At 41.6% G+C, this 24,937-nt stretch overlaps 1 protein-coding gene across 2 annotated transcripts in view; it reads right to left on the minus strand.

The window, feature by feature from the left end:
- Positions 1 to 24,937, minus strand: part of LOC122998234 (neuronal PAS domain-containing protein 3) — a 370,534-nt gene that overhangs the window by 20,457 nt on the left and 325,140 nt on the right. For both annotated transcript variants that reach the window (XM_044375006.1, XM_044375007.1), the window contains 3 exons: positions 10,734 to 10,852; positions 5,946 to 6,139; positions 2,781 to 2,887 (listed from right to left, as the gene is read on the minus strand). In XM_044375006.1, the coding sequence (XP_044230941.1) occupies positions 2,781 to 2,887; positions 5,946 to 6,139; positions 10,734 to 10,852 (420 nt within the window). The remainder of the gene's footprint in view (positions 1 to 2,780; positions 2,888 to 5,945; positions 6,140 to 10,733; positions 10,853 to 24,937) is intronic.

Here is a 24,937-nt window from a genome sequence, read left to right on the forward strand (position 1 = left end):
AGGTGTTACGACAGCGGCGACGGCAGCCAGAACTCAGGCAGGTAAAAAGATGTTTAACTGATTTTTAATAACTCATTCAACTCATATTTCCTCACATACAGAGTTCGTCGTGTGGGATGAATATATACGTGTCTTCTCTTCAACCAGTATTCCCAGTTCAGCAGCAGAAAACCCTTTTTTTATGTGCTCCTTTACTTCACAGACGTGTGCAAAACACGTCAAAACAGACCGACATCAACTCTTATCTATATCTCAAATTAATTCAATTAATTCAGTTTTTTGTTTTTGCACAATGTGTAAAATGTCTAAATCGTAAAATCAATCAATATGCATAAAAAGTTTATTTTTGTCAAAAAGTAACATCAGTACTAACCGCTACATTAGCCATTTTGAGTGACGACCATAGACTGTAAAAAATATGGATGTAGCCACTGTGACGTCACATGTTGGTTTCTGAACAGCGGTTTTGTAGCTCATAGTCATGGATGTATTATAAGAGCTGGATACCGGACTAAAAATGGCGCCCATTCGGTTCTATAGGAACTGCTCGCCTGGCGCATATGCCAAAAAAAGTTTCTAGTTTCCGGGTTTGCTTCCGCGTTGTGCCGCCCACTGAATGTGCGCAGTAGTGTTTCCCCTGCTGGCCCCGCCCACGAGCTCCCGCTCGGCCCATAGATCCCGCAGGGGGATTTTTCGCTGCAATACCGCAAGTGGCCACTGGGGAAAAAATGGCTGCAAAGCTGAGCGGCGGCGCCCTATCCAGCTCTTATTATACATCCATGCTCATAATGGGCGGCTTCAGCCGTCGCCATCTTGGCAGTGCCTGACTCCGCCTCACTCCCGGCTAATCCAAAACGGGCAGAGAGGCGGAGCTGTGGCGGCCGAATGAAGGCTGGTTGCTGAAACAAGCCACCTAGCGGCCACGTCCTTAATTATGCATAACTTTATGGCTTCATAACATGTAAACAGGTGAGAATTCACCACCGTACAGTTGTCATGAAAGGGGAAATTAGCTTGAAATTGTACCAGGCTGTAAACATGTTTATTTCTGCTGTAAAGTTGGGCGTTTTAACATGGGGGTCTATGGGGATTGACTCGCTTTTGGAGCCTCAAGTGGCCGTTCAAGGAACTGCAGTTTTTGGCACTTCTGCATTGGCTTCATCTTTCAGCCCTGGAGGTTGCTGCTCGGTCATGACAGTCCCGTTAACTGTGACGTGATTAGTTTCACGACATGTTCACCTGCTGCAGTTTACGGGACTGCGGTGACTCCAGGTGGCGAGCTGTCTTTGGCTATCTCTGTCATATCTACGAGAAGGACAGACTGAGAATGACTCTGACACTGATCTCTGCTCTCGGTTTGTGTTTGTTGACGAGGTATCATGTCTGGTTTACGAGACTTGAAGTGCTGGGAGTCGACTGAACAGTTTCCAGATTTTACTTGTTCCAGTTTGTCTCCAACGCTGCATCACCAGCCTGCAGGTGTTGCAGCTATTTTTATTATTCTTGCTCAACTGTCCTAAATAAATGTGATGTTTCAATCCTGCATTTTTGCAGGCAAACAAAAGTTCATCAAAGTTGTGAATCGACATGATTTTTTGGCCACATCGTCGCCCAGTTCTAGCAGCGTTTTATGCTAATCAGATGATCTGTGGCTGGGTTCATTTACATTTGTATTCTTGGTGAATATCCTGCTAAATAAAAAAAATTGCAATGATGCAAAACTTTGCTGCCCTCACAATAATTTGGGACAGGCTTGGTACATACTGCCTTTGACTCTGTGGTCAGTGAGATGACGCAGCACCTTAAAACAAGAATACAGACTAACGAGATCTGATGAACTGATCTCTGATGCTCTGCAGCTTCCTGTATATGACAGTAACTGACTCTCAGCTGCAGCCGACTGCATTTGACTGAAGTTGAACGTGTCTGACTGCATGTGACTGTCCCATCGGGCCTGTTGTCCTTGCTTTGTAGTTGTTATTATTTGGCGTTCTGCCTAAACGCCTTCACTGCCTCCGACACACCGTGAAATGCTGTGCAGCTCTGAACGCCTCCTCAGCTTTTACCACCACAGTAAAGATCTGGCTGCAGCAACAAACAGCATGCTGCAAATCATCCAGACAGCCACTAAACAGGGACACCGAACCTCTGCCTCTCTCTATGTGTGTGTGTGTGTGTGTGTTTGTTTGTTAGAGAGGGAGAGTGTATTATGCTTCCTGACAAGGGTAATAAGATTGTAGAGTTGCTGCTGTAAAGAAACTTTTCAAAGATACAAGAGAGCAAAATCTTTCTAAGTGGCTTTTAACTTTTAAAGTTTTAAATGTAGAAATACTACTGCAGTAATATTGTCCTTGTAGGAGATGTAGAGGAGCTCCTGTGGGACAAAATGCTATCCAACATGTCTGAAAATTTTTATTAAAAAATTCACAGGATATGCTGGATGACATTTTTTTTTTGCTAAAGTATAAATCAGATCAAAATATCCGGTCAGACTAGTGTGCAAACTTTGACTAGAAAGAGCTAAAGTTTTGTTTTTGCTGTTGTAGGTGAAGTGTTAGAAGAAAGAAGCTGTAATAGAAGTTAAAATCCACAAGGTGGCGCCACTTTATGCGAAAATTTAAATCAGGAAGTTGGAAGTCACTGTTGCGACCGCAGGGTGTTGAGCGTGTAACTGGACCTCGAGCTGAGATCGTTTTGTCAACTGCTTTTTCCTATCTCAATCAGCTGACTTCATTGTCCAATCAGAGCGGAGTATAGAGTCAGGTGGTGACAGTACTCACAGTCCAGGTGACTCTGTCTGATTCCCTCCACGTCTTCGGCATGAATGAACTGGTAGCACCTCTTCCCCACGATGTCCACTGGAGTCAGATCCATGTAGTCGCTGATCCTGAGACACACAAACACGTTAACAACATTACAACAGACTGGAAAATATATTCACTGATAAGAAGAAAAGAAAGTGACTACGACTATATGTTTGTGATGTTGAATATTAAACACGGTCAAAGTTCCAAAACTTGAGGTTAATGTATGTAAAAATGCTGCCTGCAAGTCAAAAGTCAGGGCTTCAACCTGCTTTTCTACCTATGCTGATGAACTGACATCAGCCTTGGTTGCTAAGGTGGTTGCTAAGGTGGTTGCTAAGGTTGTTGACGTTGTCCGCTCTCATATTTCAGATGTGATTCAGCTCCAACATGTACGGATGGATTTAAGAAGTTTATATTTGGAGTAAAGAAGAAGAAAAAGAACTGAAATCCTGCTACTATAGTTTGTTTACGCTTCCTGAAGCTGACCAATCAGAACAGAGTGGGCTCATCAGGAGGCGGGGCCTTAAAGAGACAGGAGCTAAAACGGCCTGTTTCAGACAGAGGCTGAACTGAGGGGCTGCATAAAGGACCAGTAGAAGATAAATAAGGAGTTTTTAACTGGAAATCATGCAAAGATATTCCAGTAGATCCACAAAATATAAATATAGACCTAATTCCTTAATCACACAAAGCCAGCATCCTACACTTAAATCCAATTTTAAAGTAGAATTCAATAAACTCTACTCATCTGCACGACGGAGAGATTTGATGAGATGAAGAACAAATTGTTGGAGAGGTTTAAATCTCTCCACTGTGGCCTCTCTGCAACTTATTTTTTCTCACATGATTTTGAGAATATCTGTAAGCTGAAATGTATATTTCACTGTGTTTGGTTTGATTGTTTCGCATTGCATGAAACTGCAAGTAGCAGCAAGTGTTGTGAAACTCTGAAATATATAACTTGTCACACCGGGACAATTTTCTCTGTACAGTTCTGGTACTAGCCAATTAAAAAGAAGGATTCAGGGAAGTAAAAAAAAAAAAAAAAAAAAAAAGCTTTATAACCAAACAACAGAGACAGAAGCCTGTCTGTCTATTGTACAGGTAACACAGAGCCGCTTTAAAAGGTTTAATTTGAACAAATTTGCCACAGGATAGACAGAACAATTTCCCCGGTATCATTCTGATAGAGGACGGTCGGGGGGGGGGGGGAGACTAATGTCTGGCAGGCAGATAACAGCACACTCTGTTCTTTAGAAAAACCCATCCTCCCATTTTCTCATTCTCTTAGAAACTCATCCTCAAAATGGGGCTGTAATGGGAGCAACGCTTGTCTGTTCGCCGCGGCGACGATTTCTGTCGCTCCGCATTGAATATCATCATCTGCCTTGCATTGTGTCCCTTTTTCCACCCACAAAAAAAGCAATCTGTCTACTATCATTTTTTCCGCCTCTCTTTTTATAATAAAACATGAAGGGGTTATTTTTTTTTTTTTTTTTCCCCCGTCTGATATGAATCTCCCCGGTCGGGCCGGTTAACTCCTGAGCGAGATCCTGATGCCTATCTGCTTTATCTGGACAGAGGGAAGGAGATAGATCCATCAGCGACATATTTCACCAGGGAGGATTGGGTCAGACTTCCTCATGAATAAGAAGCTCCGACAAGGGAGACAACTTTTTTTTCTCTCCCTTGAACAGCAGGTATGAAGCATGAATGCAGAAATAGTCAGTAAAATCGAGTTTTTTTGTATTTCACACCAGTGCTCGAAAAACTGGATATGTAGAAGCAGTTTCTCTAAAAAAAAAAAAAAAAGTCAATTAAATGATCAGATGAATGTAAAACAAGCTCATTCCAAAAAAAAAAAAAGTAAAATTATATGGAAGCTCAAAGATGACATAAGTGAGAAAAATACTTTTTGTTTTTTTAGCATATCATCAACAACTAAAATTGTTTTGTAATTGCTGCATAACAAACAATAAACCTGGATTTTGGAGGCAGATACTGATATTTTTTCACAAATGCATAATGTAAACAAACATTCTTGATTTATTGGCCGACATGTACACGGATACTTTTATCTGTAAAAAGCTAATATCAGCCAAAATATTGTCATGGTTAATTTATTGCTCTAGCTCTAATCTTGACAGTTTATATGTAGCTTTTTAAAAGTTAGTGGAATAAAATAAAGTTTGTAAATATGGAAGTACGGTATTGTGCAAAAGTTTTAGGGCACTTTAGACATTTCCATTATTCTCCATAATGCAACACCATCAGGGAGGCAATTTATTCTGCAGCAGGACAACGAGCACAAACATCCAGCCAGAGTCATAACTAAGAACTGTGTTCAGCAACAAGAATAACAAGGAGTCCTGCAACAGATGGACTCTGATCTCAACATCACGGAGTCAGTCTGGGATTAACACGAGGAGACAGAAGCAGCAGAAGAAGAACTGCGGCAACGTCTCCAAGATGCAGGAACAACCGACCTGCCGAGAACCTGAAACACTGAGAACTGCTGCTGATTTAAGGGCGAAGCTGCTCACAGAAAATACTGATTTACTTTACTCAATTCTGAAGTTAACTGATAAATAAAAACTATTAATGAAACCATCCTCACTTTAGTTTTAGTGAATAAAATGCTTGCACAGTACTGTATATTATCACATAAATATAACACCAGAACATTTTGTATGAAAAAAATATTACAGCATTTGGGTTTTCACTTCTGGCTTTTTTTTTTTTGTCTTCTCTTGCCTTCCGTACTTTCCACGTTTTGTACTCAAAAAAAAAAAAAGTACAAAAAACGTGAATTCAAAGCACACGTGCTCAGTGAACCTGAATGTAAACATGAAATTTTCTATGTATGATGTAACTTTAAAAATGGAACAAATATTTTTATGTAGAAATTATGAAATGGCAGGTTACAAAAAAAAAAAAATTGTCATATTTTTCTCACCTGAAGTGACAGAACACAATACTTATGTTTGGATCTTCACATTTTCTGAAAACCTATATGTGAATTTTTATCATGAGACTTTTATGTCCTCTCTGGTCTTCCGTACAAATTTCACATCGTACGTTGAGAGGAGAATTGTTTCAAAATGTGGCGTCACGCGGCATCGTTTCCTTTCATTCTACCTGTTCTCACAGTAGACGATCTTGAGGTCCATGTTGACTCGGGTGACGAACATCTGACAGTCGATGCGAACCTCGTTGATGGTGGGCGGCGGGAGGGCGTGAGCCACCACCACCATCCCCATGATCTGATTGGGCACCGAGCGGCTGTGCGTGAGCGCCATCCTGATCCGCAGACGCCCCGTGATGTGGATCACCTGACCGGAGGAGGAGACAAACATTCAGAGAGGACATGGATTAACCTCAGCAGGAAGGGAAATATGAGGTCAAAGGTCAGAGAAGCTGGTTATTTTTCTTTTTCTTATTAGTTTGTTTATTATGAGTTTAGTAGATTTTCTTTAGTGCATCACCAGATCACACGAGAATCCATCAACTAGAAAAGTCTTGTTGGTTTCCAGATTACTATATTAAAAAAATTTGTGTTTTGGCCAACGTGCAGCAATAATGAGTTACAAAAAACATAAGACTGATAACACAGAATTCGCCATAAAACTAGAATTAAACAGAAATGTGATTAAAAAAAGATAATTAAATTGCTAGAAATGAACATTTAATTATAGAAACAAGCTAAATGGCATCTTAAAATAAAACAAAGAGCTTTCTAACAACAGAAAATAAACCTTCTCTGTCATCACTCATGTCATTAACCTGAGTGTTTGTTTATTTCATCGTAAAATAATAATTTTATCTGCAGCTCAGCAGCTGGATCATGACTGCTGGTCAACATGGTATTTATGAACTGTGATCAAATTTTATACGTGTTCTGTTGTCTGACAACAGAAACAGAAAAATACATAAATGAGAACCATATTGTGAGTTTAGCTGTATTAACACACAGTGTTTGTGATCACTGGATCCTTTCTTAAAGGTCTTAAAGCTCCTCATATCGAAGCAACAAACAACTAATATGAGACGTGACGTTTCTGCAAACACATCTGATTCCAGGACCTGCTGGAGTCTTTTTTTTTTTTTTTTTTTTTTAAAGTAAATTCATTTTTCTTTTAGTGCGTTTTTGTGGTGAACATCAATAATATCTCCTCGTATTTTTCATTCACTGTAGAAATTAACTGGCGCTCATTTTTCCCACTTCAAACATCATTTTAATGAGCTTTAAACAGAAGAAATTTGGGATTTCAGCAAATCAAACATCACATTATTTTTTATAGACGTCTTCCTGCTCATAATTTGCTTTTTCTTTATGTTTCATGTGACCTACAGCAGGAAACTCAGCTTCCTTGTGTTTTGCGCAATAAAACTGATTTATGATTATTCAGAGCTTGTAAATGCTCTAAAACGGATCACAACCTTTATGTTATGGTCTGATTTCCTATGTTAAACTCTCTCTATATATATATATAATATATGTAAAATAAGGTTCTTTTTCCTGAACTGACTGGATGGAGAGAACAGGGAGGAAAAGGAGGAAGACGGACGGACGGAGAGAGAGAGTGAAGGGTGTAATTATCCGGAGCTTTAAAGTCTTGTGGCGCTTCAGAAGTCTGTCGGATGCGACAGATCTGCGGGAAATGTTAATCAGCTGCTGCTCGTCAGGGAAAAATGTTTGCTCGTCTTTTAAAACGCTGTGTCACCATTTTTTTTTTCCTTCTCTTTGGTTACACGTCACATCTACAGCAGGAGAGTCAAAGAGTTTGTCTAAACTCTGAAGAGTCTTAAAGTTATGCAGGACAAGTTAGGCTATTCAGAAATGACATCATTTTGCATATGAGTAGTGCGATACTAGGGATGTGCAGAGAGCCCAGTATTCGTATTTGTGTCTGTATTTGTTGAGGCAGCAAAATTATTTGTATTTGTATTCAAATAAAAGTGGACAGAGGCTTAAAAATCCTGTTTTTGTTTTCATTAAACTTTTAATTTTAGAAAATTAAAGTGTTACAATAAGTGTTCATGAAGCTTGTTCATGTGTCAGTAGCTCAGCTTTATCTCTGGGGAACGATGTCCAAATAAGGAAATGTGCGTCATGTAGCAGGTGGATGTGACTCCCCTCGTTAAGACCTGCTGATAGACGTCACAGCGGAGCAGAGGAGAGACACTGAGATAGTGATGTAACCGACCTGCACGCTGGTATTTGGTTTATTTTTCTTCCCGAAAACAATTTTTAAAAAAAATATTTGTATGAAACAAATATTCGTAAAAAAAAAAAAACCCACTAATTGTGCCTGAATGTATTTGTATTCAGGCACACTCCTATACTACACACGGTCTAGGAGACTTTTTATGGAAAAATACTAAAAATGATAATTGAAATTTTGTCTTTTTTTTGTTGTCTTTGTGTTCAGAAGTTTTCAATCCTGCATAAATATCCATATATGAAGGATAGAAGAGACTGTCGGGGTTCCAGCGATAGAAGAGATTAACATTATAAACATGTATTGATAGTGACGATGGATACGTTTAGCGACGTCACCGTGATTGATGTCAAGCTGTGATGTCACGTTTTGTTTGTTTACATGATGGTGAATCTACTCGACGGAGTTACAAGCTACGTTTGCTTCTCAACACTTCTGGTTTCCACCATTTCTACACACAACACAACAAATGTGACATTTTAACAGGCGGTTTCCTCCTTGTTGCTGTAACATTATGGATTTTATAGCAGTATTTATGGATTTTGATAGTAATAAAGGAGGTGAAGGATCCAATCAAACAGGTGCTGGTCCCAATCGGTCTCAGTCTGGGAGGTCCAGGATCCTGTTCCAGCAGGATCCGGCACAAATGAATCTCTAAACCAGACTCCAAAGCTTTTATCCAAACATGGATTTTCTGATCTTGTAAATCAGACAGGTTTGATGTTGTTGGAAGGTTTTTCACTTTTGATGCTCTAGAATGACAATAAACAAGCAAATGTAGGTGCCTTGCTCAAGGGCGCCTCTAGATTAGTTAATAAGGGAAGCAGGAAGTCGTTCTGGCTCTGCTGCAACACGACGGCTTTAAAACTACAAACTGTAACGCTGCATTATGTGTGTGTCAGACTGAAATATATGCAAGCGTGCGGGTGAATATTTATGTGTCTCCGCTGTGATTTGCATGTGACTCTGAGTCTGCCAGGTGGAACTTACACACACACACACACACACACACTCACACACACAAAAACACACACACACACTCTCAGACACTCTCAGACACACACACACAGTAAGAGAATAAAACATCAATCTTCACTGATGGTTCAGCTGTCTCTCTTTACTCTACTGAGGAGAGGACGTCTCTGCTTTAAAGGAGCAGTCTGCAGGATTTAGTGCCATCTAGTGGTGAAGCTGCAGGTTGCAACCAACTGAATAACCCCTCCCCTTCCTCCCTCTCCTTCCTCCCTCTCCTTCCTCCCTCCCCTTCCAAGCATGTAGGAGAACCTTCGGTGGCTGCGAAACTTGTGTAAAATGTGAAAATCCCTCTCTAGAGTCGGTGTTTGGTTTGTCCGTTCTGGGCTACTGTAGAAACATGGCGGTGCAACATGGCGGCTCCGTGGAAGAGGACCCGCTCCCTCTGTAGATATAAAGGCTCATTATACACAATGAGTCTTATTTTCAGATGATTATACACTAATTTAACATACTTATAATATTCCATTTCTGCCAATATTTCCACCCTTAATCTTACAAACAGGTTATTTAAGTTTAAGTAACGACATAAAAGCATTTATGGATCACGAATTGTTCACATTTTATAGTTTTATCCCTGAGTAACTTTTTATTCTACAATAATTTAGTAAACAATAAATGTAACTGAAGAATCACTGAATTGAAGAATTAGTTTTTTTTTTGTCAACTCTGACATTTTATCTTTGACAATAAAGTTACAGCAGCTTGAAGACACACACACACACACACACACACACACAAACAGGCTCGGCAGCAGCCCAGAGAATCCTCTTTAATCCCGCCTCTCGATCTGCGAGCGGAAAGACGGTCACAGAGCTTAGAGGCCTGATGTTACACCTATAGGACTGAGATCTGTATATATGCAGCACACACACACACACACACACACAAACACACACACACACACACACACACACACACACACACACTGTATACATACACAGGTTTCCTTTATGCACAGAGGAAGAAGCATCCGTACATACAAAACCGTAACGTTAAGATCACCTAATCCATGTCATCCCACCTGCATGCAGAGGGAGAGTATGTGTGTGTGTGTGTATGTGTGTGTGTGTTTGTGTGTGTGTGTGTTACAGATATACATCCTGCAGAAACACAACATCACCTTTTTTTAAGATCAGTTTTTCTTTCAACACTAAAGATTTTTTGAGGTTAATTTCCTGTTTCAGGTGATTTTTCTGAACTTTTGTACATTTTTATTTTTTCTTTTGTTTTAAAACTTGTTTTCATTTTAGAAATCGGAAGAATTTGTGTAGTTTTACGTATGAAAGTAGTACAATAATCTAACTTTTTAGATGGTTTACAGATGAAGCATGAAGCTCATTGATTTAGCATTAAAACAGTTATTAATTCATTTGTCTGTTCGTCCGTCTTTCACATCATCCTTCAGTTTTTATGTGTGGAAGAAATTTGTAAAACATTTCACCGTAGTTGTTATTTACAAAGTTGCTTTTTATTTCGTTTTAATCTTGTTTTGTATTGTGAAAAAAGCTTCTTAACAAATATTTCTTTTATAGCTTTTGTTAAAAACTCATCAGGTTCAGTTTGAAACGAGTCACTGTGAACATTAAATCAACTAGAACTTAAACGCAATAACATATTATTTCTCTTTTTTTGTGTGTGTCTAAACCAGAGTTGAGAAAGTTGTTCTCACCTTATATCCTGAGGACTTGATGTGCACTCCTCTCTTTGTGAGCGTCGACTTCATCCGGACGAAGAAGGATCTCTCCAGAGTGTTATCAGGAGCCAGAAGACTGGGACTGCTGGACTCCACTGACGGACAGGAAACACACAAACATGAAGAAGAGATTCACATATAGAATTTATCAGAACACTTTAAAGCAGCAGCACAGTCAATTTATGTTGAAGGAAACCTTAAAAAAAAAAAACCATATAAACACTCCAATTCCAACAGAAAACCTTCATAAAGTCAAAAGGTAGCGAGGGCTGAAACATGAGCAGAATGGTTTAAACTAATAAATACAGTCGGCCAATCACAGGTGCTGTCAAGCCGTCAATCATCTCGACGCGGCTCGTATCAATCACACGGTAAAATGTCAAAACACGTCAAGAAGGAGAAAGACAACAGGAGCAGGATGTTCAGACGCAAATGAAAGGTTTGTTAAGGGAGGAAGGAAGAGCGGTTTAGTTTGAAAGGCGTAATAATCTAATATGTCATGACGATCTCAAGTCTTTTTACCCTTCAGAGCACAACGTCGGACACAGGAAGTACATTTTTGCACCGCTCCGTGTGTCCGGTGACGAAGCAGCGGCCGAACCTGAAGGTGTCAGAAATCGGCTGCATATTCATAACTTCTCCGTCCGTCAGAGGGAGTGACGGCAGGAGGACACCTTCAAGTTCTACGTGCATAAATATTTTTTACATTTACACTAAAAAAAATGATGTTAAAAATACGTTTAATTAATTCCTGCAGTCTGTTGAGCTTTTGGGACGGTTTCTAACTTCAGCTTCTGTCTTCTGTGCACAGTCTGAGAAAAATAACACTTGTGAAACATCATCAGCTTTATTCCACGTTGCACAACTAGTGGTGAAACATTATAGATGGTGAGTGTCTAACGGAGACACGTCCTCCCAAGAAAAACGACACAGCAGGTCATATGTGGACAGATTTCCTCATTCAGAGGAGGAAAAACGGAGGAAGCTTAAATGAACGCTTCAGGTCGCGGTTACACCCGTGAGACCTGAGCTGCAGCTGCACAGATTAAAATGAGAGCGTATCTGCTGCGGGTGACGTGTGCATGAAAAACGCATCTGACGCGCTTCGCTGTCTAGACACGAGGAGGTTAGTGGTGAACAGAAGGCTGCCGTTGTAAAATACGGTCGTGGTAAACAAAGCGATCAGACTGCATGAAATCCAGTCAGATCAGGAAGCTTTTAGAAATAACAACAGTGTGAGTTTTGGCTACTATTGACTCCAAAGACTCCAGTATGTGCAGGTAAAGATGTGTTATTGTAATGTCTGGTCATTCTGGAATAATGTGCTTTGAAGCTGAAGGAGCACATCACATATTCATTTATGTGGATGAAGTCAGCTTCAACCTCTCGGGAGGAGGAACATGATTGGGCAGAGGGCCTCTGTTACAGCGCCAGGTCAGAGGAGCGCCAGTATCACCGTCTCCAATGACGGCGTCCTTCGCCACATACCGACCATCAGTCCACACAATACAGAAGACCTCATCGCCTTTCTTGATGCACTGAATGAAAGACTGGTTCTACCTGCAGAGAGAGGGCTGTTGAGGCCTGGCACGACTCTGTATGTACGTCGGTTTGCAGCTCAGCCTCGTATGATGATGTAATTCCTCCCGGCATACTCTCCTTTTCTGAACCCGACTGAGGAATTCTTCTCTGCTTGGAGATGGAAGGTTATATGATCACCGGCCATATGACCAGATGTCCCTCCTGGAGGCCATGAATGCCGGTTGCCTGGCAATATGTGCAGAGGACTGGCAGCGACCGAGACGCCATGAAAGGAGGTTTTTTTCCCCCTTTGGTGCATTGCGAGGGAAAACATCCAATGCAATGTTGATGAGAACCTGTGACCTAATCGCCAGGAACCAACGGACTAAATGTGAAGTTCTGAGTGTTTCAAAGTTTTATTTACAGTGTTCAGCATTTCTGAGTTTAAAGCACAGATAAAAAAATTTAGTTTCTCAAGTATTTCTGATTTTGGGTGAAAATTCTTGAAGTGAAGAAAGAATGCAGAACAAAATCTGCACCGTAATGAACGTCTGAGTCAAGGTTCTTAATGAAGGTCTCACATGTCATCAACAGTTCTTGAGCACAAAAAGACCTGAACACAGTATTTCAACAGGGCATCTCAAAAAATTTTTAAAAGGTGCAGCTTTTATCTGGTTAAATCATCTTTGGAGAAAAGAACACAGTTCATGCTGTGATACGGCTGCTCGTACTATAACTATGTAAAGTATCAACCAGTGGAACAGGCACACAGCTAGCAAACGCGTCACATACTGAAGCCTGGTCAGGACCCCACAGCGTCACTTTTTAATGTACAGACTAGTCTGATAGACTTCTGCTGAGCTTCCACAACATCTGGAATAGACGCCATGAGACCGATGATGTTTATATATAAAGTGACAGATTTCAGCCTGGTCGCCAGAATAAAACGATGTCATTGCATGTTTCTGCAAACCACAGATACAGTGAAGATGTACATTTCAACACCTGTAATATGTATCATATCAACATTTCTGTACAAGTGACGTACTTCACATGGCATCTATACAAGCTTGCTTTCTTATTAGGAGGTGGAGGGGTTGTAACGTTGTTGGCAGAAAGTTGGAAATCAGCACAGAGCACGTTTTGATACCATCTTAACATTTTTTTTATTTTCTTTTATTTAAACCCAAACCGTGATCTTTCCTTAACCAAGTGGTTTTTTTGTATAATCATTTTTTAACAGTGACTACCGTGATACTGCGCGTTGAAAAACGACACTAAAGGGGAACCAAGTGTGTTAAAAAGTGACGCCGCGTGGTCCTGACCGAGCTTCCATATGTGACGAGCTGGGAGTGAGAACGTGTTGAAGCAGCTCATATTAATAACTGTATTTTGTTGCAGTGACTGTCTAAAAGAATATATATATATATATATATATATATATATATATATATATATATATATATATATATATATATTTGACAACAAGTCGTGTTGTTTGATGGAAATATTTGCTTTTGTTGCTGTTGAATACTACAATCCTGGCTACGACCCCGTCTGTCTCTCTCTCATGTAAACATGTTTATGTGTTTGTGTATTTATGTTCATGCTGTGTGTGTGTGTGTGTGTGTGTGTGTGTTCGAACACTGTGAAGCTCGTTTCTTTCCCTCTTTTCTAACTCCTTTTTTTTTTTCCTCTTTCCTGAACGCAACTCCCCTAACACACACACACACACACACACACACACACACACACACACACACACACACACACACTCATTCACACTCTCAGGTCTCTGGTGGACGCGGTGGTTTGATCAGCGCTGATACGTGTTGACAACGTCTAATCTGAAAACATTGAAAGAAATGAATTAATATGCAAATTCATCCTTTATAATATAAATGTCCTTGAAGAGAGAGAGGGAGAGAGAGAGAGAGGGGGGAGTGGGTGAGAAATAGAGAGATGGAGAGAAAACGAGAGAGGAATGAAGAGAAGGAAAAAAGACAGAAAGGAGGAAAAGAAGAAGAAAAGAAATGGACATGATAGAAGAAGAAGAAGAAGTAGAGGAGGAACAAATTGAAAGATGAAAATGAGCTTTAATAAGAGAAGAAAAGGACACATGATGGAAAAGAAGGAAAGAGGGAGAAAGAAGGAAAAAAATTTAAAAAAGGAGCTTGAACAAGTAAAGGAGAGATGGAGAAGAAGAAAACAAACTGTGCAGGAAAAATGGGAGAAGAGGAGGAGAAACGGAAAAGAGAAAGAGAAGGGAAGACAGAAGAAAAAGAGGAAGATAAAGAGGGAGAAAGAGAGGGAGGGAGAAGTGGGGAAAAAGGGAGGAAAAAGGCAAAAGCAAAGAAGTGATGGAGAGAAAGAAGAAAGAGAGGATGAAGAGGTGGAGAGAGAAACAAAAGAGTGATGGAGAAAGACAGAAAGAGGGATGGCGGGAAATGGAGAAAGTGAAGAGGAGAGTAAAAGGAGAGGAGGGGAAAAGGGATGGAAAGATGGAAAGAAAGAAGAGGAGGAAAAGATGGAGAGAGAGAGGAAAAAAGGGGGAAGAAAAAGAGTAAAAAAGGGAAAGGTGATAGAAAGATGGAAAGGAAGGAGAGGAGTAAAGAGGAACGACGAGATGAAGAGAAGGAGGAAAAGAATAAAAATAAAGATGAAAACAAAGAAAAAAGAGAGAGAATGACAACAATTGAAAGAGGGATGGAGAAAAAGAAGGAAAGGAGGAAAGGAAAACAAACACAAGGCTACAAATCTTTGTCTCCTCCTCCTCCTTTTCTCTCTCCTCCCCCCTGTTTTCCCTCCATCCCTCCATCCCTCCGTCAGTCGTTCGCTTCTCTCTCGGTCCTCCAGGAAATCAGCCGCCGATCTGACGGAGGAATAATGATGATGGAGGGAGGAAACAGAAGAAAGGGAGGACGGACAGACGACAGGGGAGCAGGACCCTCTCTCTCTCTCTCTCTCTCTCTCTCTCTCTCTCTCTCTCTCTCTCTCTCTTTGTTATTCACTTTGAATTAATGGGATTAGTTTCCCCGCAGAAACACACACACACACACACACACACACACACTTCCAAGGCTGTGTGTGTTGTGTTCGTTTACAATTAAACAATTTCTGCATGAATGAAGTGAAGAGAGAACAGACGCAGGAGGAGCAGAGAAGAAGAAGAAAAAGACAACAAACGAGAAGAAGAAGGAGGAGGAGGAGGAGGAGGAGGTGATGTGGGGGAGAGAAGAAGAGGAAGAGTGGAGGGAATAATCAGAAAAAAAAGGAAGATAAAAAGAAGAAGGACAGGAGGAGGAGTGGAGAGGAAGAAAAATACGACAGAAGAAGAAGAAACAGAGGAGGGGTTGGAGGGAATAATAAGGAAGACAAAGACAAACAGAAGAAGAAGAAAAGAAGAACAAGAGGAAAAAAGCTAGAAGAGGAGCAGAGGTTGACAAATACTGACGCTTTGTCACGTCCCTCTGGCGTCTCACGCAGACGCACCAGGTACCGTTTGGCGTCTGTACAGCGACGCACGACACACAACTAGATCCGACGTAGACACATCCGCCGTGATATCACACACTCAGAGCAACCGGTGAGGTCTGGTTCAGGCTCATGATGACCCGGATGGGTCGACGGCCTGCTGCGTCTCATACGATGCTAAAAGACGTCTTATGAGTCGATATTTGACATCCTGGGAATGAGAACGGGCTGAAAAGGTAGAGAATAAGATGAAGAGGAGGAGGAGGAGGAGACAGAAGAAGAAGAAAAAGAAGTAGAAGAAGAAGGGAAGAAGGGGGAAGGAGGAGGAAGGAGGAAGAGTAGGGGAAACTGGATGAAAAAGAAGACAGAAGAGGGAGAAGAAGAGGAGTGAGGAAGAAAAGACAAACAAGAAGAAGAGTGGGAGGAGAAACATGAAGAAGAGTGGTGGAGGAGTGGAGGTAGTAAAAGAAGATGATCAAAAAAAGAAGAGGAGGAGGAGGAGTGAAGGGATGAAAGGATGAACGGAAAAAGAATAAGGAGCAAAAAAGAAGAAGGGAGGAGAAAGAGGAGCAAAAGGAACTGGATGAAAGAGAAGAAGAAAAACAGGAAGAAGAAGATGAACACAAAAGAAGAAGAGGTAGAGGAGGAAGAGTGGGAACAAGAGGAAGATAAGAACAGAAGAAGAAGAAAAAGAAGTAGAAGAAGAAGGGAATAATAAGGGAAAAAGACAGAATAAGAACGACAAAAGGGGGAAGGAGGAGGAAGGAGGAAGAGGAGGAGAGGAGAGAATAATGAGGAAAAAAGACAAACAGAAGAAGGAGAGGAAGAAGAAGAGGAAGAGGAGGAGGAGGAGGAGGAGGAGGAAGAGCAGCATTGGGAGCCAGAGGAAGAAAAAGAAGATGAACAGAAGAAGAGGAGGAGGAGGAGGAGGAGGAGGAGGAGGAGGAGGCGTGTGGGGATTCAGAGGTGTTTTCTCATTCTGCAGGTTGGGCGTGCGTTGCCGTGGCGTCTTCGGGGACGGCGCTCCTACAAGACAAAGATTAGCGCTACAAAGGCAGCAGGTGGCTGCCGGCGCCGCGCCGCCCGACTCTGGGACCTAATTATCTACGGCACGGAAACTTTCCCCCGTTTGAAGGACAAATGATTAATTAAAAAGAACAACTCACCTACGCCTGTGATCTGTGGACAATACCCAGAGTGCCGAGGGTTTGCTTCCACATGCGCGCGCACGTACGTGTGTGTGTGTGTGTGTGTGTGTGTGTGTGTGTGTGTGTGTGATTGCGAGGAAGTCTCGGCGGGACGGTGTATCATTGTCAGGCAGTCTAATAGCTCTGCCTGGTTCAGAGAGCCCGTTGTGTCCGACTGATAACTAGCTAACGTGACGGCGGCGTGCGGGGGGGGGGGGGTGCGAGACAAAGCGAGCTACAGCAAGGTCACCGTGACCTCCAGTTGACGCCACGTCGACAAACCGACGCCAGAGTGAGGAAGACGCAAATATAATTGGCTTAACAAGTGGGGAAGTAATACGGGAGATAAGGCGGACGCATGTAGCACATGAATGAGTCATTTACAACTTTAAGTGGCTCAGAGGAAACTGCAGAAGAAGAAACTCAGCTCTCAGCAAAAGTTTTAAAAGGACACAATGAAACTACAAGTACTACAGTAGCTTTCAATATTGGTTACATGTAGTTCACAAGGGTCAAGAGTGAACATGAATGCTCAAAAAATAAAACTTTTCTGCAGAAGAAGACGACGTTTGCTGTCACATTTCTCAGCTACAGGAGCCAGAAATTCAAAAGCCTCTTTCTCAGTAAATTACTGGAATAACCTTTCAGGCTATTCCATCTCGCGTCTTTTCACACGTCATGGCAACGCTGGAATAGACGGGGCGAGGGACTGTCCAGCAGATGGCGGTAATGCAACGCCGACTGTCATAAAACTCAACAGAAGAAGAAGGTGAAACTCATGAAACTCAGATCAAACAGTCAAACTAAGCAGTTCTGATCAAATATGAATCAATATTCTGTTACTGCGTCGTCTATTTCTCACCTCAAATGTTTCCAGAAACATATTTTAGTGTTTACTGCTCAGCTGTGAGATGAGAAAGTTTGTGACATTGCCGCCATGTTGAAAACAGATTGGTTGTCATGGGTTTGCACATGAAAATCCCTGCAATGTTACTGCCGTCATTCACAACACAGTCGTTGCGCCGTTTTCCCAGAAATGTTACTTGGTCTTAAGGTGGGAAATTGGCGGTAAAGATTCCCTGCTCCCGTTCACACATGCAGGAAATGTTCCTGAACATTTCAGGAATAGACTGCAGGTGTGAGACGGGCTGCAGTTATTTCTGTTCATCTTAAAGTTGGATCTTTTTCTCTGTGCAGAGTTTGTTTCACCTGCTGAAGGAGGAACGTTTTCTCTGAGCTCACCTTGGATCTCAGAGCATGAATTATGACATAATTCAATGCCAATCCTGGTCCGATGCGACGTGGAAACTTGAAACCTCCAGTTAACAAACACTGAGGACGGACTTTACAGTGAAGGAGGAGACCAACAATATTTACAGATTCAGAGAAAGTGAATACATGTAATTTTAGGAATTTCTAACTGAAACTTTTTTTGTGGAAAATCCATATCGGAAACAAATTATTGTTCCGAGCAGAGTATTTTTTATATGTCTTAAAACATGTCTGGAGGGGATCTTTAAAATCTTTAAACAGCTCAGAGCGTCTTCAGGTTTTCTCTGTATTGTGTCTCCAGAGGGAGGTGTGTGAAATCAGATAAATTGGGGATGAAGACTACACGTTTGAAAATGAAAGAAAAATCCGGGGGTGTAGAGTTAGAAAGAAGTGAGGTTACCAGACTACATTAGCCGCTACTAGAACAGAACAAGACGGCGTCTCTGGTCCTGCTGCATCAGTTAAGACACATTATATAAGCAGTTGTGTTTATAGCTTTTCCTCCATCAACACCCATACAACAGCTTCTTGTTGTTAATTTGTTGTTCCTCTCATTCACTTCCTCTCTCTTATTGGCTATCGTGGTCCCACTTGGAAAATAATGACATAATCATCCAGATTTTAACTCCTAAATATCAAACATGTTTGATATTATCGAGGCGGCTCTGATGAGTCTGCGAGCAGTTTAAAATCGGATCTGTAAACCCGTCACATTACCGGATAATCTGAGCCGAACATCGGTACCGACCGAGGTCCCCGACCAGATTCCTCCTCTGATTGTTGGGCGAAGGGGATCACGGATAAATCATCCCCAAAAATCCAGTAGTCTGAGCCCGGCTTTAGAGATGCAGCTGTCAACCAATTTAGTCTTCATCTTTAAAGTCTATTGTAAATGTGAAAAGTATCATCAGAAAACACTTCCAGTAAAGCACCTTCATGTTTCTAATGAGTGATTCGTCTTCTTTGATACGAATTTGAGATATAGTAATAATAATAATACGCTTTATTTATAAAAACAGAAAATACACAGTTCAGTTACAAATTAGAATAAATTCAATGCCCTCAAGAAACACAAAAAAATAAATAGAAATTTTAAAATATATATTGTATTTTATCAGAAGTATTTTCAAACTGTATTTTTCAGTTTTACAAGAGAAAAAAGTGAGTTAGTTTTGCAAATGTACATCTGCTTAACTTCCAAACTTCCATGCACGACCAGCAGAGCCAGGCTAGCTGTTCACACAGTTATTCTACTCATCTAACTCCCCCAAAAATAAAGTAAATAAACACGTTTCCCAAAAATGTTGAACTGTTCCTTTAAAATCACAGCGACAATCCTGCAGGAAGCGCAACACAAACTTCTCTGTCTCCCGTTTTTATTATAATTTCTCCTCCTCTCTCCTCCTCTATCATTTCCGCTCCTTTTCTCTCACTCCTCCATTACTTCCTCCCGCCGCCGCCGCATCCTCTTACCCACAATGCAACAGCAGGAACTGAGCAAGATCATAGAGGCGGTGGGCGAGACGCAATCATGACAAATGTGCCGTCGCTTGCTCACTTGCACGGACAAACACACACCTATATATATGTATGTATGTATATATATATATATTCTAAATATACTGTACACACACACACACACACACACACGCTGGCGGAGCTGCAGTCGTGCGAGGCATTCATCACACAGAGAGAGAGAGTATTGTCAGTGAAAGTTTAATTGTGTAAACACTCTGTAACTGTCCTGTCATATTCCTGCCTCTCCAGCTCACTATCGCCTCCACGGCTGTAATTGAATTGCTACCGTCAAGGGAGGAGGAAGAGGGGAGGAGGAGGAGGAGGGAGGGAGGGAGGAGGGAGGGAGGAGGGAGAGGGAGGAGGCGAGACTTGCCTTATGAATAGAATGTGTTTCCTATCAGACAGGATTTGACAAATTGTGTCAGGAAGAATAATTTTTCGGTTTACAGAAGAAGGAGGAGGAGGAGGAGGAGGAGGAGGTAGTACAGGTAGGGAGAGGAGGAGGGGGATGAAAAAAGACGAGGGAGAGGAAGAAGAAGGAGGAAGAGGAGAGACAGGAGTGGAGGTAGAAGAAAAAAGAGATGAGCAAGAAAATGGTGAAAAAGACAAACAAGGAGAAGAGAAGGAGGAGGAGGAGGAAAAAGGATGAGAGGGGGAGTGAAAAAAGACAAAAAGCAAGAGAAGAAGTATGACGAAGAAGGAGGAAGAGGAGGACAGAAAGGAGAGGAGCAAGAAAAGGAGGAGGAGAAAAAGGAGGAGAGGATAGATGAGGAGAAAGAGGATTGAAGGTACAAGTAAGAAGAAGAGGAGCAAGAAAAAGATGAAGAAGACCAAGAGGACCAAGGTGAGGAGGATGATGGTTTTGGAGATGATGAGGAAGAGGAGGGAAGGTGCAGGGGAGAGGAAGGAGGAGATGAGGAGGAGCAGAAGTTAGGGGAAGAAGAGGGGAAAGGAGCAGGGTAAGTGGAAAAAGGAGGAGAGGAGGAGGACAAGTGGGGATAGGAGGAAGAAGATGAGGATGAAGAGAAGAGGAAGAGAAGGAAATAGAGGAGGTGGGACGACACAGGGAGGAAGAGGAGGAGCAATAAAATGATTAAAAAAAAAAAAGGTCAGACTAGGAGGAGAAGAGGAAAAAGAAAGAGGAGGACCACGGTGAGAAGGATGAGGAGGAGGAAGATGAAGGAAGATGCAGAAAGGAAGAGAGGAAGAAGGAGACGAAGAGGAAAGAAAAAGAGGAGCAGGAGGGAAGGTACAGGGAGGAAGAGGAGAAAGATGAGGACGGTGATAAAAAGGAGGAAAAAATGAAAAGAAAGGAGGAGAAAATTAAGAGGAGGGGAAAAAAAGAGGGAGGTGTGTGAGGGAGGAAGATGGAGAATGGGAGGGGAGTTAAAGGGACAAGGAGGAAGAGGTGGGTAGGTGCAGAGAGGAGGAAGAAAAAGGAGGAAGAGAAGGAGGTGTGGAGAAAAGGAGTACGTAGAGACTGATAGGAGGAAGTTCTACACTGTAAAAAACATCAGAGCGAAGTCGAGAGGTTGTGATTTGCAGCGCAACAAGCTAACGAAGCTGTAAACAGAAACCTTGTTCCTGCACATGCTCAGTAGCGTCTTCCTCACACAGAACTACTCTCCAGAGACTGAAAATCTTATCGCTGTTATTAGTCTTTGGAGCCGTTTCTAAACTAACTAATGTGACCAAACTCTTCATGATGAAGGAACATGTGACCCAGTGCGGCGCTGTGACTCACTGACGTGTTTTTAATAGTTTCTGGACGACGACGAAGGTCAACAGTCGATCAGTTCATTGTCGGTTTGGATCCTTTAAGTACATTTTCATTATAATACTTCTGTGTTTTTTACTTTTTTTTTCAGTGCAGAGCTTTTTTTTTTTTTACAGTGCTATCGGTACTTTTAGTAAAACGATCTGAGTACTTGTTTCACACACATTTGAAAGCAGAGTTAAGTGTGTGTGAGATGGTAGATTTCCTCAAAGCCTTTTCCCACAATGCAAAAGCCTGGGAACCAAAGGTAAAGAAAGGTAAAAAACCACTCCTCCTCCTCCTCCTCCTCCTCTTCCTCCTCCCTCCCTCTCCCTCCCTTCCCTTCCTTATTTCCTCTCATCATTACCTCTCCACCATCACTTCCTCTCCCCCTGTTCCTCCCATCCTCCTCATCCTCCTCCTCCTCCTCCTCCTCCACCCTGCAGTGATAAAAAAAAAAAAAAGATTTTCATTTTGACAGTCTTATCAGGACAATGAGCTCAAATCAAACAGCGCTCTAATAGTCTGGAGACGCCTTGATCCCGGCTTTCTTTCTCTCCTTTTTTTTCTCTCCCTGTCTTTCCTCCACAGAGACACCCCACCTCTCCTCCGTCTCATCTTTGTCCCCCCTCTCCCCTCCCCTCCCCTCCCCCATCCTCTCCTCTCTCCTCTTCAGTGATCTCTCTGTGACGGGACACTAAGGCTTCTCTAAGCTCGCTTTAGCTTCTCCTCTTCCTCTTTTGGGAACGGATCTACCTGCGGAAAAAGAGAGAGAGCAAGCGAATAAAAGAAAAAAGAAGAGGGGGAACTCCAGCTTCATCGGCTGGTTGGTTGATTGGTGTCCGCATACTTTTGGCCATGTCGTGTATTAATGATGGAGGGGGGGGGGAGAAGGAGGGAGGGATGGAGGGAGTGAAGTGGAGAGAAAATGAAAAGACAATTTGTTTTCTCTGATACGGACGACGAGACTGACAGCTCGTCTTTGTTTTGAACAAGGTCAGAGGTCATGACGACACACACACACACACACACGCACACACACACACAATAGGGAGATAATAAGTAATTGGGTGTATCTGCAACCTGCATAATTACTTCCAGAGACGGAGAGAAACGTGATTGAAGGAAGAGTGACGGAAAGCGCGAATAAAAGGGAGGGAGGGAGGGAGGTGTGGAAATTGAGAGAAAAGAGAAAACAAGGGAAAATCGAGCACGACGAAGACGGAGACGAGAAGAGAGAGGTTATTAGATAAAGAGAATTAGAAAGACGAAGGAAGGGAAACAAAGAGAGGCCGAGTTTACACACGAAGTTCAGTTTAGTTGTCTTGATTAGTCCTCCACCTGTTTTATAACGTCTTCTTTAAGGAGCTTTTGTCAAGTCTGACGGAAGAAGAAAAACCCTGATGATGTCACAGTGATGTCATCAGGGTTATCTCAGATTGGAAATGATAACGAAAAGCCTGCGTTACAAAGCGAAGGTGGGTGATGAGTTCGAGAGACGTGCTCGCCAGGCAGGGAGGCTCTAACAGTAAGATGCCACTGAGTTGCATCATGGGAATTGTAGGATATCCAGCAAAAGTCACTTTTTTTTAAAAAAATCCACTTCCAACGAGTCCTCAAAATTTTATCAAAGTGCAAAATTAAATTGCTAAAATCAAAACACAAACACACAATGCAACTCAAAAAAAAAAAAAACAATTCAAAGTTAAGAGAAACAGGGAAAAAAGTGAAGAAAACAAAGAAATGTAAAAAATAAAAGTAAAAAGATATAAAACAAGACAAAAGATAACAAAGCAGGAAAAATAAATCTCAAATAAAATCAAGAGAAATGGAAAAGAAAACAACAAGAAAGGCAAAGACATGAGAATAAGACAGTAAATACACAGGAGCAGGGCATGCTCTCTGTCTGTTTTAAATACAGAAAAAAGATGCTGGGATGCAACGGGAATTGACTAAAGCAACAAACAGACAAACAAACAACAGATTATTGATGTAAAAAGACAAAAAAAAAAAAAAGACATCTGTCACATGGGAAACATGCAGTCATGAAGCTCCGTGTGTGTGTGTCAAGTGTGTGTGAAATAAACAAATAAAAAACAAATACCACAAATATCAGATTTCCCAGCGAGAGTACGGACGTCTGAACGCAGCGTCCGGCGGCTCCTCCTGTGGCATTTACACTGAAAACACCTTCGGCCGGAAGACAAACACCGAATCCGTCAAACTACAACACAAACACGACAGGATGCTTCCAAACATCGGTCTCTCCGGTCCTCGTCACACTGCTGGAGGAAGATGCCGACATCATGTGACTCTGGTTTGTTTGTTCTCAGAAGACTAATAATAAACTTGCATTAAGAACATGAAGCTAGTTTTTGGCCTTGGATTAGCAACATTGCTAATAAGTAAAAATCCAGCCTTGGATCAGAACTTTCTCAACAGTACGTCATGTGACTCGCTTCATATGTTTATATGGCTTTTAGCAGCGTTTAACAAACTCTGTTTCCCATAAGTCCTAGAGGTTTTTTAACCAAAAATCACTTCTCGCTGTAGTGGAGTCAAGTTTTCTTAGAATATGTAAAGTAAACTCCAGGAACAAGCTTCATTTTTTTCATAAATACAGATTGTGTTGAGTTACAGAACTAGTGGAACGGAGGCTAGACAGGAAGTGATGTCATGACTTCAGCTCAGGATGTTAAAGCTGCCAGAAAACTCTGGCAGGGCGATGTTGGCCACAGTCAGATGTGAAGGTCATGTGACCGGCCGGCTTTTAAAAGAGATGGTTGTAGAACAATATATTAAGTTTTCATCCATTCAGTCCGATAAAACTTCAAAAGTATCAGAGAGCTGTATCAGTCAAATGATGTGGTTTCGTTCTTGTGTGCAGGAAGTTAGCAGGACGTCAGCTGCTGCCACGGAGACAGAAGAAGAAGAAGAAGCAGTGCAAGAAGAAGAAGAAGAACTCTACAGCTAAATTTATACACTAAATCATGAACTACAGTATGTGAGCAATGAATAAGTCAACAAGATTATGAGATTAGTTATTATATAAACATGCTGCAGTAAGTCACTGTACATATATATATATATATATATATATACTGGTGTTGCCGGGCAGAAGATGCAGAGAGAAACTGTTCTCTATCTGAAAGCACATTCATGCAAATACTGACTGAAAAATGCAGAAACCTTCTTTTCCATTATTACAGGAATAAACAGAATTCAGTACTCTTAAAGGGAATCGTATTAAAGGGGAACTCCTCTGATTTCACACATCAAAGTCTGTTAAACATCTGAGGAATAGAACTGCATATGTGTATAAAGCAGTAAAAAGCCTTCAAGTGATGTCACATGAGTCGGCTACAAGTTTGAAAATGGAAACACAGTTAGAAAGAAGTGAGGTTATCAGACCTCTGTCGCTCCTCATCTAGCAGCTACGTTAGCTGCTACTA

This window comes from Thunnus albacares, chromosome 15 (genome assembly GCF_914725855.1).
Source record: "Thunnus albacares chromosome 15, fThuAlb1.1, whole genome shotgun sequence".
NCBI classification, from domain to species: domain Eukaryota; kingdom Metazoa; phylum Chordata; class Actinopteri; order Scombriformes; family Scombridae; genus Thunnus; species Thunnus albacares.